General features: G+C 56.0%; 1 protein-coding gene across 6 annotated transcripts in view; it reads left to right on the forward strand.

The window, feature by feature from the left end:
• The first annotated feature begins 607 nt into the window (after nucleotides 1-607).
• The window catches only part of FCSK (fucose kinase), a 40,872-nt gene continuing 26,941 nt past the window's right edge, over nucleotides 608-14,538 (forward strand). For 3 of the 6 annotated variants that reach the window (XM_077831395.1, XM_077831398.1, XM_077831401.1), the window contains exons 1-5: nucleotides 620-675; nucleotides 8,998-9,156; nucleotides 9,355-9,474; nucleotides 12,214-12,365; nucleotides 13,061-13,111. In XM_077831395.1, the coding sequence (XP_077687521.1) occupies nucleotides 9,396-9,474; nucleotides 12,214-12,365; nucleotides 13,061-13,111 (282 nt within the window). In that variant the 5' untranslated portion in view covers nucleotides 620-675; nucleotides 8,998-9,156; nucleotides 9,355-9,395. Of the gene's footprint in view, nucleotides 676-8,014; nucleotides 9,157-9,354; nucleotides 9,475-12,213; nucleotides 12,366-13,060; nucleotides 13,112-13,441; nucleotides 13,487-14,538 lie in introns of those variants that run through there. The other 3 variants (XM_077831397.1, XM_077831396.1, XM_077831399.1) reach the window with 3 other exon arrangements.

A 14,538-nucleotide genomic window follows, 5' to 3' on the forward strand; every position in this document is an offset into this window, starting at 1 on the left:
AGTCATTTTCCCTCCACCCTTTCTCTAATTAGAATTAATATCTTTGAGACCTCTGTGACTATACACATGTACTGCACCTCGCTCTGTGGGGACTCAACTAATAATCAGGGATTAATTTTCTCAATCAGGACAATAAGACATTCCAATAAAGGGGCAGGTGATTCTCTTCTCTGCACCAAGGCACCCTTTTGGAGATGGCTTCTTTCTCCCTCTCTCTGATCTGAAAACATGTCTATGAAGCGTTATTGTGGATGTTCCCGGGCTGCATCCTCGTGGCCCTGCAAAGCCTGCTGCTGCTAGCCAGATGGCTCTGATGGTTCCTTCCCCTTGAGTCTTATTTTAGGTGAACAATCCTCACACGTGTACAGGACCAGGCCACGAGGGACAGAGCCAGCATGAAGGTGGCACACACTGAGCCAGAACCGTAGTTCGCAGGATTCTCTCTGCCCCAGGTGGACAGGCAATGTGCCCTCTTCCCTAAGAGGTCGAAGCCTGCGGGCTGGGGAATGCGTTGCACCTTGGGAAGTGTAGTTTAGCAACTCTGTGCCCGGGGCTGCCCCCTGCCCGGCCAGGATAACGAACTACAACTCCCAGCATGCACCACGGAGGCGCGGCCGGGGGGGAAGGGGCTGAGTTAAAGGGGCAGCTCTGGGAGGCGTCGTCCTGCGGGGGCAGGTAAGCCGCGCCAAGCCAAGCCAAGCCTAGCCTGGCCTGGCCTGGCCTGCAGAGCGGGGCTCGGGGCAGGGCAAACTAGGCTCTCTCCCTGCACCCAGGGCAGGCTGGGGACACCCCCGGCGCAGGCTGCTCCCTTCCCCCCGCTGCACCGCGGAGGCGCCTGGGCTGGTGGCGTTTAAGGAGCAACGTTTCCTTGGGCGCTTCAGGCCGGGGCCAGCGCCGGGGGGGGCCCGGCTTCCTGCTCAGGCCCCGCTCGCCCCCGAGCTTTGGATCGGCGCCTCTCCTGGCCCTCCTCGGACCCTGCCGCGGGCTGGATTCGCGCCGCGCGCTGGAGCCGCGTTTAGCCGGACGCGAAGAGGCTTTTGCACCTCTCCTTAGCTGGGGATGGGCTTTCAGTCCCTGGAGAGGGTCAGGACTGCCCCAGAGATAGGAGAGCGGGGGAGTGTAAGACCCCCTTGGCTGCACGCCCCTCTCTCGGGCTACACCCCTGTGCCGGGAGTCCTGGGGGGCGGGGGTTGCATACAGACAGCTGGGCCAGCCCTGCCCCTGCTGGGAATTCCCCAGGGAGCTCTTACAGCTGCTCTTGGCTCCTTTAAAGGAGCCAGAAGGGCACTGGGGAGTCGGGCTCAGAAAGACTAGCTTTAAAGCAACCTGAGCCGGTGCCATGGGGCAGGCATGACATGTAGAGGTGGCCCCCTCGATCTGACAGGCAACTGGCATTCCAGGCTTGCAAGTGTCCATTCCTTACACACAGCCCCATGCTGCTGCTGTGGGGTGGGGAGCAGGAGCTGCTGCTTCCGCTCCCCGCACACATGCAGGCCTGTGGGTGCCGCTCCCGTGCACACACATGCTGACATATGACTGATGTTCCTTTCACGTGTGCATAGGGATGCATTCTCTGCACCCCTTACGTTGCAGGGCAGGTAACTATGATATGCACAAACTCACCCTCCCTTCCATTTCCTGGGAGCAGTAACCTATCAACTTTCATCATATGTTGTTTAGTTAGACTCTGGAGACCCTTTGCAGCAAGAGTTTCTCATATTGAGTGGGTTTTTCCCCTGATTCTCAGGGCTTATTTTGCAATACATTAAATCCCATTTATTAGGAATGAAAACCCTGTTTGAGGAGCATTTCCAAGCACTTTCTCTAAATTACAAAAAAACCAAGCCTCCTCCGAAGCCCTGTGCCCTGCAGAAGAATTCACAGCAGTGATGGGTGGGTCTCTAGGGTCTACCAGCCCTGCTGTCATCTGCAAGCTGTTTTCAGCACGGTCATTCTGTGGCTGTTCTTGTTCCAATCCATTCTGAAATGCAGCCCAGGGTTTTTACCCTGGGAACAGAAGCCCTGCTCCCAGGGCACCGTTGAAGGCTATTGGAAAGTCCACAGACATGAGATCAAATGGTTCTGCATTATCCCCGGGTTTGCTGATGTGCTTGTGGAATCCCGGTAGATCCATGGATAGATTCACTGATGGGAATGTGAACTTGGCCTTTGTTCTTTCACCAGCTTCTGGGCAGGGGAGGACTCCGTTGGGGCAGTTCCTTCTGGTTCCTAATGGAATGGCCGGAGAAAACCACATATGGATTCACAAGCTGACCCCTCACTGTTCCTAGCTGTTCAGGGCTGGATGTTGTTTATACCCCTCTGTACACCTAGTCAAGGGGAACCTTTCTATTGATTTCGAGGGCCCATGAGTTCACTCTCTGTATTTATGGGGGAGGGCAATTGCCTGACGTTGAGGGACTGTTAGTGATACGCTTCTCCAACTTGTTTCAATTTTGGAACGTCTCATTCACGCCAGCGTCTCACAAGACAGGTCAGTTGTCAGCCAGGGGACGTGACAGGAGGCGGAGCTGGGAGAGGCATGAAATAATAGTAAGTGCCTGCAGGAGAGAGGCAGGGTTTGAAGCAGGTGCTTTTAGAGCACTGGGGAGGCAAACTGTAGCTGTGTGGGAGCAGGGTCTAGTGGGTGGAGAGGAGCATGTAGGAGTCCATGGTTCTGCTCTCAGCGCTGATGCTCCCTCTCTGTGTGTCCTTGGGTTGGTCATGCCACCTCTCTCCGTTTCTCGGTCTGTCAGACAGGGCTAAGCACGTTGAGACCCAGTGGAAGGTGCTATGGAAACAGGGAATATTAACATTTACCTGGGGGTGTGGCTGTAAAAAAGCAACTTCTGGCAGCAGGAGTGGCCCAAGACCAGAGACGATGGAGTAGGGCAGTGGTCCCAAACTTTTGAGGGTCACACCCCCCCTTACCCCGTCCATGTTTCCTCCCTCCCGCCAGGAGCAGGGCACCGCTCTGCGGGGGGCATGGACAGAGGTACGGGGGCCAAGGCCTGGGAGTGGGGCAGGGCCAGAGCCACAGCCAGGGGCTGAGGCTGGGAGTGGGGGCGGGAGCGGAGCCACAGGTGGGCCCCCGTCCAGGTGCAGAGCCACGCCAAGGCCAGGCATGGGGCCAGGAGCCATGGCTGGTGGTGGGGCCGGAGCATAGCAGGGGCGGGGCTGGGTGGCGCTCTCTCCTTGCCCCCTGTAGGAGCTGGCCCGGGCCCACTGTACCCCCCTGAACATTCCTCCGCACCCCCATAGGGGGTGCATCTCACAGTTTGGGGACCTTTGCTCTAGAGGAAGCTGCTGCCATCACGTCTGGCTGAGGAGGCGGCTGCAGAATGAGTCTTCTTGCTGCCTTGTGTCTTGCTCATCTAATGGTGCTTTCATTAGTGTCACTGCCTGCTTTGGTGGGACCACGAGTGGGAGGAAGCTCTCCCTCCAGGAGAGCGAATAAGGGACAGAGAAGGGTGCCTGGAGACCTGAGCATGAGCTGCTGAGCTGATTGCAGAAGTTGTGCTGAGATTCTTGGGTGGTCTGAAATGTGCTGCTTTCACCTTTGATCTGCCAGCCAATGTGCTTTGGATTTCTACCAAGCACATTTATTCATAGGTTGTTGATTTGCGATGCAATTTGCGATGCAATGCCGCGTGCTGGCCAAAACCATCTAGAGGTACATTTGAGGAATGGGAGGCACTTACACTTGACTGGTGGTGCACTTGCATGCATTTTGTGCATCTCTCTGTGAGATCCGGTGCTTTTGAGCATCGGGCCAGCATCCGAGGTGCTAACAACCTGTATCTTATTTATATAGCACTAGTTGGGTCTGGATCTTCTTGGATTACTTTGTTGGGGCAGGTGAAATCTTGTGGACTTTGTCCGCTTATAATTCAATGACTTCAATTTACTTCCCTCTTTTAGTCCCATATTTCTTTGCTTTGATTCAGGGAAAACTGGCAGTGACTATTGCAATGTACTGATATGTCCACATAGTGTTTTGAGTGCCTCTGGTGGTATTTCTAATCGTAATACTTCCTAGTGCGAGAAATTTCCTGTTGGGCTTTATGACCCAGAATTTTTCACAGGAGGTTTGAGTGTTTCTGTGTCTAGAAAGTGGAGAAACAATAAAGCCTCGTGGTTTCTTAGGAGAGGACACATTTAAGGTGTCTATCCTCTTCTGTAGATAAGCTTGTTTTTGGAGGGGATGGTACAATGAGGTTACTTACAATGGTATGTGGCATCTGTGACTGCCAGTAGCAAATATCTCCAAGGGCTGGAGATAGGGCACTAGGTGGGGAGGGCTCTGAGTTACTACAGAGAATTCTTTCCCAGGTGTCTGGCTGGAGGGTCTCGCTCACAGACTCAGGCTCCAGCTGATCACCGTATTTGGGGTAAGGAAGGAATTTTCTCCCAGGTCAGATCGGCAGAGACCCTGGGGGTTTTTCACCTTCCTCTGCAGAATGGGGCACGGGTCACTGGCTGGTTTGAACTAGAGTAAATGGCAGATTCTCTGTAACATGAAGTCTTTAAATCAAGATTTAAGTAACTCAGCCAGAGGTTAGGGGTCTCTTACAGCAGTAGGTGGACGAGGTTCTGTGGCCTGCAATGTGAGGGAGGTCAGACTAGATGATCATGATGGCCCCTTCTGGCTATAAAGTCTATGAGTCTGTGTAGAAACAAATTAAATCTTGTGCTTGCACAATACACTACAGACACAATGTGCAGTACAAGCATTTCCAAGATAGTGTAAGATTAAATTTGATTTCTGAGCCTTCTGAATTCTGCAAACCACCTGGGTTTTCCAAGAAACTCCTTGGCTTTGGAGAGAAATCCTTTTGGATATACACCTAGGGAACTGAGCAGAGCCAACCGATCCTCAGTATGCTTTGTGAATGCCGAACACCAGTTGAAAGTTCCTGATCTGTTTCATATCGTGATCGGTCTTTGCTAAATATTTACTAGCTAAGAACCTGCCCTCAGAGTTATGAACACCTCTGGAATGAAGGCTGTTCGGAACTCTGAAATGTTCGTAACAAAACATTATGGTTGTTCATTCAAAAGTTTCCAGCTGAACATTGACTGAATACAACTTTGAAACTTTACTATGCAAAAGAAGAATGCTGCTTTTAACTGTCTTAATTTAAATGAAACAAGCACAAAAACAGTTTCCTTTCTTTGTCAAATTATTTTTATTAACTTTCCCTTTATTTATTTAGTAGTTTACATTTAACACGGTATGGTACTGTATTTGCCTTTTTGTTCTTGTCTCTGCTGCCTGATGCATACTTCCTGTTCCAGATGAGATGTGTGGCTGACCAGTCAGTTCATAACTCTGAGGGCTTGTCTACACTGGCAATTTACAGCGCTGCAACTTTCTTGCTCAGGGGTGTGAAAAAACACCCCCCGAGCGCAGCAAGTGTCAGCACTGTAAAGGGCAGTGTAGTCAGCGCCCCAGCGCTGGGAGCCGCGCCCCTCGTGGAGGTGGGTTTTTTAGACCTTTAGCGTTGCCAGTGTAGACTGGCCCCAAGGTTCTACCGTACTACTGTTGCATAATGAGGTGCAGTTGCAATGAGTCAAGCCTTTTGTCTTTTATTGGACCAACTTCTGTTGGTGGAAGGTATAAGTTTTCAAGCTACACAGAGCTCTTCTTTGGGTCTGCGCAGCTCAAAAGCTGGTTCCTTCCACCTACAGAAGTCGGTCCAAAAAAAGACATTACCTCCCCCACCTCACCTGACTCATAGCCTCACAGCTACAGCAGCACGATAAGCTGCATTTTAGTGGCTAGTGTCTTTGTTGTGCCGTTCGCCTCCACAGCTCTAATTGAAGAGGTGTGCCCCCGCTGGCGCTATTTGACGCTGGTCTCCGGCACCCAGATGGTGTGGCAGACGGGACTCCGTAAATAAGGAGCTAGGTGTCTGTAGCTCAGGCCAGGTCTACACTACAAACGTCCTCTGGTCTAACTACGTCACTCAGGGGTATGAAAACATCCACATCCCGGAGTGACGCAGTTATACCGGCCTAACTGCCAATGCAGACAGCGCTCCATCGATGGGCCCGCTTCTCCTGTCGCCCCTCCTCACAGGTAGTGACTTCACTAAGCGCCGCAGCGCATCTGCCGCTTTTTAAGTGTAGACCTGCTTTCAGTTATTGCAAGAGAATCAGGTGTCATCTGGTTCCCCCCAAAAGGAATCGGCCAAGACTCCTCCACCGCTTTCTGCCGTCTGTGCTTTTATCAAGGAAACGTGCGCTCATGTACATTGCAGGGCCCGTTCTGGCGAGTAATCCACAGGATAGGTGTGGCGTTGGTCACCAGGAAGAAGCAAAACCACTTTTGACAGGCAGCGATTAGGAGCTTTCAGTTGGTGTCTGGCATTCACAGGGGCTCTGTAGGAAAGAGGGTTTTTCCTGGAAGCTGCAAGGACAAGACATTATCTGCCCTGCCTTGAGATGGCATTTGCAGGCCAGGCGGATGGACAGATTTCCTAGTTTCACTGCAGCATCTTAGGGTCTCAATAGCCTGTAACACGGGGATAGCAGAAATGCAGCCGGTGGGCTGGATGGAATTCTTTGCTGTAGCTTGTGGTTGCCCTTCTCTTCAATAGCAAAGTGAGGTTCAGGGTCACATGTGCACACATACCCGTGCTACATTTTGTGCCAAGCAGCCAGCTGCTGGGGACTAAATATCCCAGCATGCAGTTCTACACCTCATAGCTTGCCCATGCAGATTGCCCCTCCCAGCCTGGAACCAAGCAGCTGGAGACTGCACATCCCAACAGGCAACGTCCCATCTCATCCCAAGTGTGACCCATAGTCTCGATGAGAGCTGGGGCAGTCTGCTTCATCAGCAGGCTCCCTGGGAAGCGGCCAGCGTGGCCCTTGGCTGGGCAAAAGCTGGGTACCCCTGTTGTGAGGCTGCAGGCATCAGGGCTGACCGTGCTGGGTGCAGTACAAACACAGAGAAGCAGTCTGTGCCCTGAAGAGCTCACAGTCTAGACAGACAAGATAAAGAGCGGAAGAAAACCGCTTGCAACGCTTTCAGTGCCAGTGTTTTGGGGGATACCCAGTGGAGCAGGCTGCAGCCCTTTAAGGCAACTCCTCCCAGCTGGCCCCATTAAGTTGCCTTCAGCAGGTTCCCCCACTCTGGCAACAAAGTCTTTCAAACCCAAACAGAACTTGGACCAAAACCCCTTCCTGACAGAAGTATTTTCCTCTCAAGCATCTCTGCTGGGGTACAGCCTTCATCCCTGGCATGGAGGCCAGGTCACCCCTCGGTCCTTTCCCCTGGGTTGGGAGAGGTCAGCAGACCTTCCCCTGCTAACATCTTCCCCATTCCAAGGGAAGAGGCAGCTTATATACTGACCTCTTTCCCCAAGCTCACCTTGATTGGCTGAGACGGAGGGGAGCACTGCCCCACCTTACACTCCAAGACTTCTGATTCCAGGCCCTTAAAGAAACAGTAGCTGGCATTTCCCAGGGATCACTTCTTTTCTCCCAACACCTGCCTTTGCCATTCCCTAGAAACTTGTCTGTTCCTAAACCTCTGGAACAGGGTAGCGTGGCCTCCCAGATTTCCCTCTCTCACCTTAAAGGGCTAGTATACCCCATTACACCTGATCTGCACACAGATTCTTATAAATATTTTAGCTTTTTTTTAACCGATGGGGTTATACCAGCACTGGCCCAAGTGTGGACGCCGTTATAATGGCACAAAGGTGCCTTATACCTTCCCAAACGGGAATAGCTCTGCTGCGATAAGCGCACATACTGGTATAACTGCGTCCACGCTAGGAGTTGCAGTTTTAACTCTTCCAGCATAGTTAAAGCGTGCAACTTGTGTGAGTGGACAAGCAGGTATGTGACTCCTCAGGGCACAAAGCAGAGCTCATCAAGCAGGTGGGAGTGGCAGAGACTGCAGCATTTCTGATTCCTGATGTTAGGTGCCATTGAGTGCTCCCTGGGAGTTTTCTCTTCCTCCCAGTGGAAGGAGGCACATTAGAGAGCTTGCAGCTGCATAGTTAAGGTTGAGCTAAGTTTGGCACTTGAAGCCGGGCTTGTTCTGTAGGAAGAACGCAGCGTCTCCTTTCCGAATGTGCAGCAAATTTCTAGAATTTACAAGCAAATGCATTGATAGAGCTAAAATAATTGCAGCTTGGAACTTGCAGTTTTCCCCTCGTGCCTGCAGTTTGCTCTTGTTCTCCAATCAGTGGGTGATTTTTCCTGCCTGCCCAAAGAGATCCTGAGGGTGTGTCTACACTGCATTGTAAACCCAGGTCTGTGGGATCCAGGCTTGTGGACTTTGTGTTGCCAGCCCCGCACTTGCGCGTCCGTACTGCATTGTAAACCTGGGTTTACAGTCGCTGGACCAGGCCTCACAGCTATGCTAACACGTCCGTACAGCGCTATGCAGACCTGACTCGGGTCTGCGGCATGAGCTGCATCCCCACGGCAATAGGAAAGGGCTTGGACTCAAGTCTTAGCAGAACTTGGGCTCGGACCCCGCCCCTTCGAAGGTCCTAGGACCTGGGTCCTGAGCGCTTGCTGACCCGAGTCAGACCGATCTGTGTGTGGACAGGAGGGGAGGTTGAGCTCAAATAGGATCTGAGCCTGAGTTGCAGTTTGGACAGACATTTGCAACCTCAGAACAGGTTTTACCCATTGCTGAGCACAGCTTGTCTTTGGCTAAGCCGTGTTCCACACTGGTTCAGCTGTATCCACCGCCAACGACGGGTCACTTTTGCAGCCTAGATAAGAGCATCCGTTCTCCAGGCCACTGCGTCCGTTCAGAGAGGACCTGGTGGATGAGAACTGGGCTGGAGACACTCATCTACGGGGCCAGTTTATTTCACAAACCACCGTCGGATGGGAACAGCTTTGGGTCTCTCCTAACCTGGCTTTGAACAGCGCCCAGACATGAAAGACTGGGTTCCCGTCACCTGAGCCGTGCCATCCCCCTGCCTATTTAATCGACTAGCGTATTTATTAAAGCTTCTGCCCCAGTTTCTGCTCAGATCCTAACCCTCCTGAGCCCCCAGCGGAGCCAGTCACAAAGTTTCCGGCTGGGGGTGCCATTCTGTGAGAACCAGCTGTGTATAGAACGGCCTCCCCGTTGCGTCAAGGCTGCTGCACCAGCCGGGGACTTTCACGTCTCCTCCTCAGGTAAGGTTTATCTGGCTAATGGCTGTTGGGAACCAAAACTAGCCCTGTGTGGCTGCAACTCGCCAGCCTCATGCAGCCCTCCCTCACCAGCACAGAGGGGTCCCCGATCACAGCCAGGCCCTGAGCCTGTTGCACAAGGACTTGCAAGGGGTGGGTCGGTGACGGGGAAGTGCTGCAGTCTTTGCGTCCCTTGTACAGAGCCAGCAGCGGCGCCAGGCAGAGAGGCCCAGTGCACCTGGATGGCGCCGAGAGGGGTGGAGTGGACCGTCATCGTCCTGACCTGCCAGCACAAGGACAGCGTGAGTGCATTCCAGAAAGGTAAGTGGGGCGGCTCGCGTACCAGGGGCCCGGTGTTGACACACAAGCATCTCAGCTGGGGGCAGTTCCGAGCCCTCAGAGCTGTTTGCAAATCTGGGGATGGACTTGGGCTTTGTGTGGGACAAATAGCCCTGGCCAATGCCACGCGTAGCCCGGGTCGATTCTCTGCAAGCTTCCCTCCTCCTGCAGCTCATTGATCCCCATCTGCAGCCTCCTGCTGATCCCACTTGCAGCTTTGCTGGTGCCCCTCAATCCCCACCTGCAGCCCCTTGTATCCCAGCCCTGGGCTCCCGCCCGCCTTGGCTGTGCTAGTGTCCCCCTGCTGTCCCAGCCCCGGGACCCCGCACACAGCCCTGATGCACTGAATTCCTGACTCACAGCCCTGCTCCCCAGGCTGTTCTACTCCCGGGATCCGCGCATGCAGCCCTGCCAGGGGAATCCGCCCCGGCTGCTCCAGCCCTGGGAGCCCTGCTCACCCTTGAGCCGTGCCAGAGCCTAGAGCGCTCTCAGAGACACACTGGCTCTCTCTGTGCTGAGATGGAGTGTCAAAATGCTCCGACTGGCACCGCTCCGTTAACCCCCATTCCCATGCCATTGGGGCAGGGCATGGAGGGACAGAGCCATACCCAGGAGCATGGGCTAGGTGCTGGCATTCCTGGTGATGGGCGCAGGAGAAGAGGTGGCCGTGTGTGCTGTGGCCACAGGGCAGGGATGGCCATGCGGGTGAGGTGCAGGACTGTGGCTCTGGTTATCAGCACAGGAGAAGGCTGCGGGTCAGAGTGCTGCTCGGATGTCCCATTCTCCACGCCTGGTGGTTCAGCCTGGGGGGGGCCCCGTGGCTTTGCCTGGCCCTGCGTGGGAGATCGGGCTGCAATGGGTGGGACCTAGGCTGGACCGAGTAGCCTCGTGGCTATTGCCAGGCAGGGACTCATGTCCCAGGGCCAGGTCCCAGTCTGCCCTTGGTAGGTTTGGATCCCCGGCTATCCAGGCCCTGGAGGAGTCCAGGCCCCACCGTGGCTGGGTGACAGGTGAAGGGAGACACGGTCCCTCGGTGCCCTGCAGTCCTGCAGCACAGGGAGCGACCCCCCCACCCAGAGAGGGGCTGTTCTTCTCGGGAGGGCCCTGCTTCACCCTCCACACACTGTGTGGCCCAGGGCTGTAGCGGGCAAGGATGAGCCTGTGCAGCTGGAGATCCCCCACCACCAGCAGGGGTCAGCCACGGTCTGACCCATAGAGATGGAGCCATGGTCCTGCAGCGCCTCCCCTCCAGCCTGGTCACTCAGCATGCCCCTGCTTCTCTCACCCCAGCCTGGTCACCCTGCGCACCCCTGCCCCCTCTCCACCCCACCCCCCGGGTCTGGTCACTCAGCATGCCCCTGTTCCCCTCAATCCTGGTCACTCAGTGCACCCCTGATCCCCCCCACATCCTGGTCACTCTGTGCACCCCTGCCCCCTCTCCACCCCACCCCCCGGGTCTGGTCACTCAGCATGCCCCTGTTCCCCTCAATCCTGGTCACTCAGTGCACCCCTGATCTCCCCCACATCCTGGTCACTCTGTGCACCCCTGCCCCCTCTCCACCCCACCCCCCGGGTCTGGTCACTCAGCATGCCCCTGTTCCCCTCAATCCTGGTCACTCAGTGTACCCCTGATCCCCCCCACATCCTGGTCACTCTGTGCAACCCTGCCCCCTCTCCACCCCACCCCCCCCGGGTCTGGTCATTCAGCATGCCCCTGTTCCCCTCAATCCTAGTCACTCAGTGCACCCCTGATCCCCCACATCCTGGTCACTCTGCGCACCCCTGCCCCCTCTCCACGCCCCCCCGGGGTCTGGTCACTCAGCATGCCCCTGTTCCCCTCAATCCTGGTCACTCAGTGCACCCCTGATCCCCCCCACATCCTGGTCACTCTGTGCACCCCTGCCCCCTCTCCACCCCACCCCCCGGGTCTGGTCACTCAGCATGCCCCTGTTCCCCCCAATCCTAGTCACTCAGTGCACCCCTGATCCCCCCCACATCCTGGTCACTCTGTGCACCCCTGCCCCCTCTCCACCCCACCCCCCGGGTCTGGTCACTCAGCATGCCCCTGTTCCCCCCAATCCTGGTGACTCAGTGCACCCCTGATCCCCCCCACATCCTGGTCACTCTGCGCACCCCTGCCCCCTCTCCACCCCACCCCACCCCAGGTCTGGTCACTCAGCATGCCCCTGTTCCCCCCAATCCTAGTCACTCAGTGCACCCCTGATCCCCCCCACATCCTGGTCACTCTGCGCACCCCTGCCCCCTCTCCACGCCCCCCCCCCCAGGGTCTGGTCACTCAGCATGCCCCTGTTCCCCCCAATCCTAGTCACTCAGTGCACCTCTGATCCCCCCCACATCCTGGTCACTCTGCGCACCCCTGCCCCCTCTCCACCCCCCCCCGGGTCTGGTCACTCAGCATGCCCCTGTTCCCCCCAATCCTGGTCACTCAGTGCACCCCTGATCCCCCCCAATCCTGGTTACTCTGCGCACCGCTGCCCCCGTCCACCCCCCCCACCCCCCCCGGGTCTGGTCACTCAGCATGCCCCTGTTCCCCCCAATCCTGGTCACTCTGCGCACCCCTGTCCACCCCCCCAACCCCCCGGGTCTGGTCACTCAGCATGCCCCTGTTCCCCCCAATCCTGGTGACTCAGCGCGCCCCTGCCCCGCCCTCCTTGGCCTGGTCACTCAGCGCCACCAAATGCCCCTGCTCTCGTTTGCTAGAGCTGGAGATCCGGTGGCGGCGGGGTGTGCTGGGCCCACACCCCCTCCTGCTGACTGTTGAGGACCCCACAGCACGTGTGGGCAGCGGTGGTGCCACCCTCAATGCCCTGCTGGTGGCAGCCGAGCACCTGAGCGCCAGGGCAGGCTGCACGGTGAGTGGTGCGGCACGACGGGCTCCGGGCCGTATCCGGGTGGCACCTGTGCTAAGTAGCTGCCGGGTGTGCAGCTCCAGTGCCCCCGTCTCCCTGTCCAAGGCTGTGCCGGCCCTGGAGGTGCCTCCCCTTCCGCCCCACTCGCCCCCAGGCGAAGGGCATCCCCTCCCGCAGCCCATGGAGCTGGGAGCCCCAAGGCATCCCCTCCCCCATGCCTGATTCAGCTAGCCTGCCCCCGGGACCAGCAGAGGCTGCCTGCCCTATGGGCTTGGTACCTTAGCACCATCCAGTGCCCTAGGGGACCCCCAGCTACAGGGCGCTGTAGCAAAGCAGAGCTATAATACCCTTCGCTAACGCACTATAGCTACCCAGGTGGGCTACGGTGACCCCAGCCCCCTGCCCACCCACTCTTGGGGGCCATATCTGGGGAGCAGGGGCAGCTCCGGACCAAGATCCAGAGGAGCCTTGCTCCAGACGAGAGCCCAGGCTAGCCCTGCAGCCGTGTGGCCAGATGGCAATGGCAGGAGGTACTGAGGCCTGGCTGGTAGGGTGCCCTCACCTCTGTGGACCCATAAAGCTGGCATAGGCTGTTCTGGGTTATAGTGTTTGCTGGAGGAGGGGACGCTGGTCAGAACTGCCCAGTCTTGGGGCTGGTTCCCCAGCTCGGCTAATGGGTTCCCTCTGCGCTCCTCCAGGTGGTCACTGCTGATGTCCTGCGTGAGGCCCGGATCCTCATCCTGCACATGGTGAGAGCCTGGCGGGGCAGGGCAAAGGCCTGCTCTACAGTGGTGGGCAGCTTTCACCCTTTCCCTCCTCCCGGGGCTGCCTGCCCGGGGGCATCATGAACGCCAGCCTGGCTGCTGGTGGCTAGTCCTCACCTGGGGAGGGTGGGACATTGGGCTGTCCCATCCAGCTGCCACCTCCCTCATCCAAAGCTCCTACCTCCAGGGCACATGTCACGTTACCTCCCACCATCAGCCCCTCTGGCAGCAAACCCAGCCGACCTGGCACTGAGAGGGGAGTAACAGCCCAGCTCTGCCTCCCAAACCTCGGAGCACGTTGGTTCCAGGGACCATGCAAACCATTGCTAAATGCTACTGCGTGTGCATGGGTCACTGCAGGTAATATTAGTCCCAGGTAGGTCCTACGGGGGTGAGGGGTGAACCCCAAAGAGGCTGGGACCAGATCGGGTACATCCCCCACTGATAAAATCAAAGCCTCCTGGTGCATAATCAGCTGAACACAAGCTGCCAGTGTGACGCTGTGGCCAAAAGGGCTAACGCGATGCTGCGATGCATCAAGGGGAATCTTGAGTAGGAGCAGAGAGGTTATGTTACCTCTGTGTTTGGCACTGGTACGGCCATTGCTGGAATCCTGTGTCCAGTTCTGGTGCCCACAATTCAAGAAGGATAGTGATCAATTGGAGAGGGGTCAGAGAAGAGCCACGAGACTGTCTAAAGGGTTAGAACAACGAGGAGTCCTTGTGGCACCTTAGAGACTAACAAATTTATTTGGCCATAAGCTTTCGTGGGCTAGAACTCACTTAGAAAATCTTCTGTATAGTGATAGACCCCAGGAGGTCAGTCTGTTTAGCTTAACAAAGAGACAGGTAAGGGGTGACTTGATCACAGTCTGTAAGTACGTGCATGGGGAACAAAGATTTAATAATGGGTCTTCAGTCTCACAGGGAAAGGTCTAACGTGATCCCAGGGCTGGAAGTTGAAGCTAGACAATTTCAGACTGGGAATAAGGTGTATAGTTTTGACATGCGTGCAGGAGTGAAATCAGGAAGGTCAAATCACACCTGGAGTTGCAGCTAGCAAGAGATGTTAAGAGTAACAAGAAGGGTTTCTTCAGGTATGTTAGCAACAAGAAGAAAGTCAAGGAAAGTGTGGGCCTCTTACTGAATGAGGGAGGCAACCTAGTGACAGAGGATGTGGAAAATGCTAATGTACTCAATGCTTTTTCTGCCTCTGTGTTCACAAACAAGGTCAGCTCCCAGACTACTGCACTGGGCAGCACAGCATGGGGAGGAGGTGACCAGCCCTCTGTGGAGAAAGAGGTGGTTCGGGACTATTTAGAAAAGCTGGACGAGCACAAGTCCATGGGGCCGGATGTGCTGCATCCGAGAGTGCTAAAGGAGTCGGCGGATGTGATTGCAGAGCCATTGGCC

The sequence above is a fragment of the Eretmochelys imbricata genome, chromosome 12, assembly GCF_965152235.1.
Source record: "Eretmochelys imbricata isolate rEreImb1 chromosome 12, rEreImb1.hap1, whole genome shotgun sequence".
Lineage (NCBI taxonomy): Eukaryota > Metazoa > Chordata > Testudines > Cheloniidae > Eretmochelys > Eretmochelys imbricata.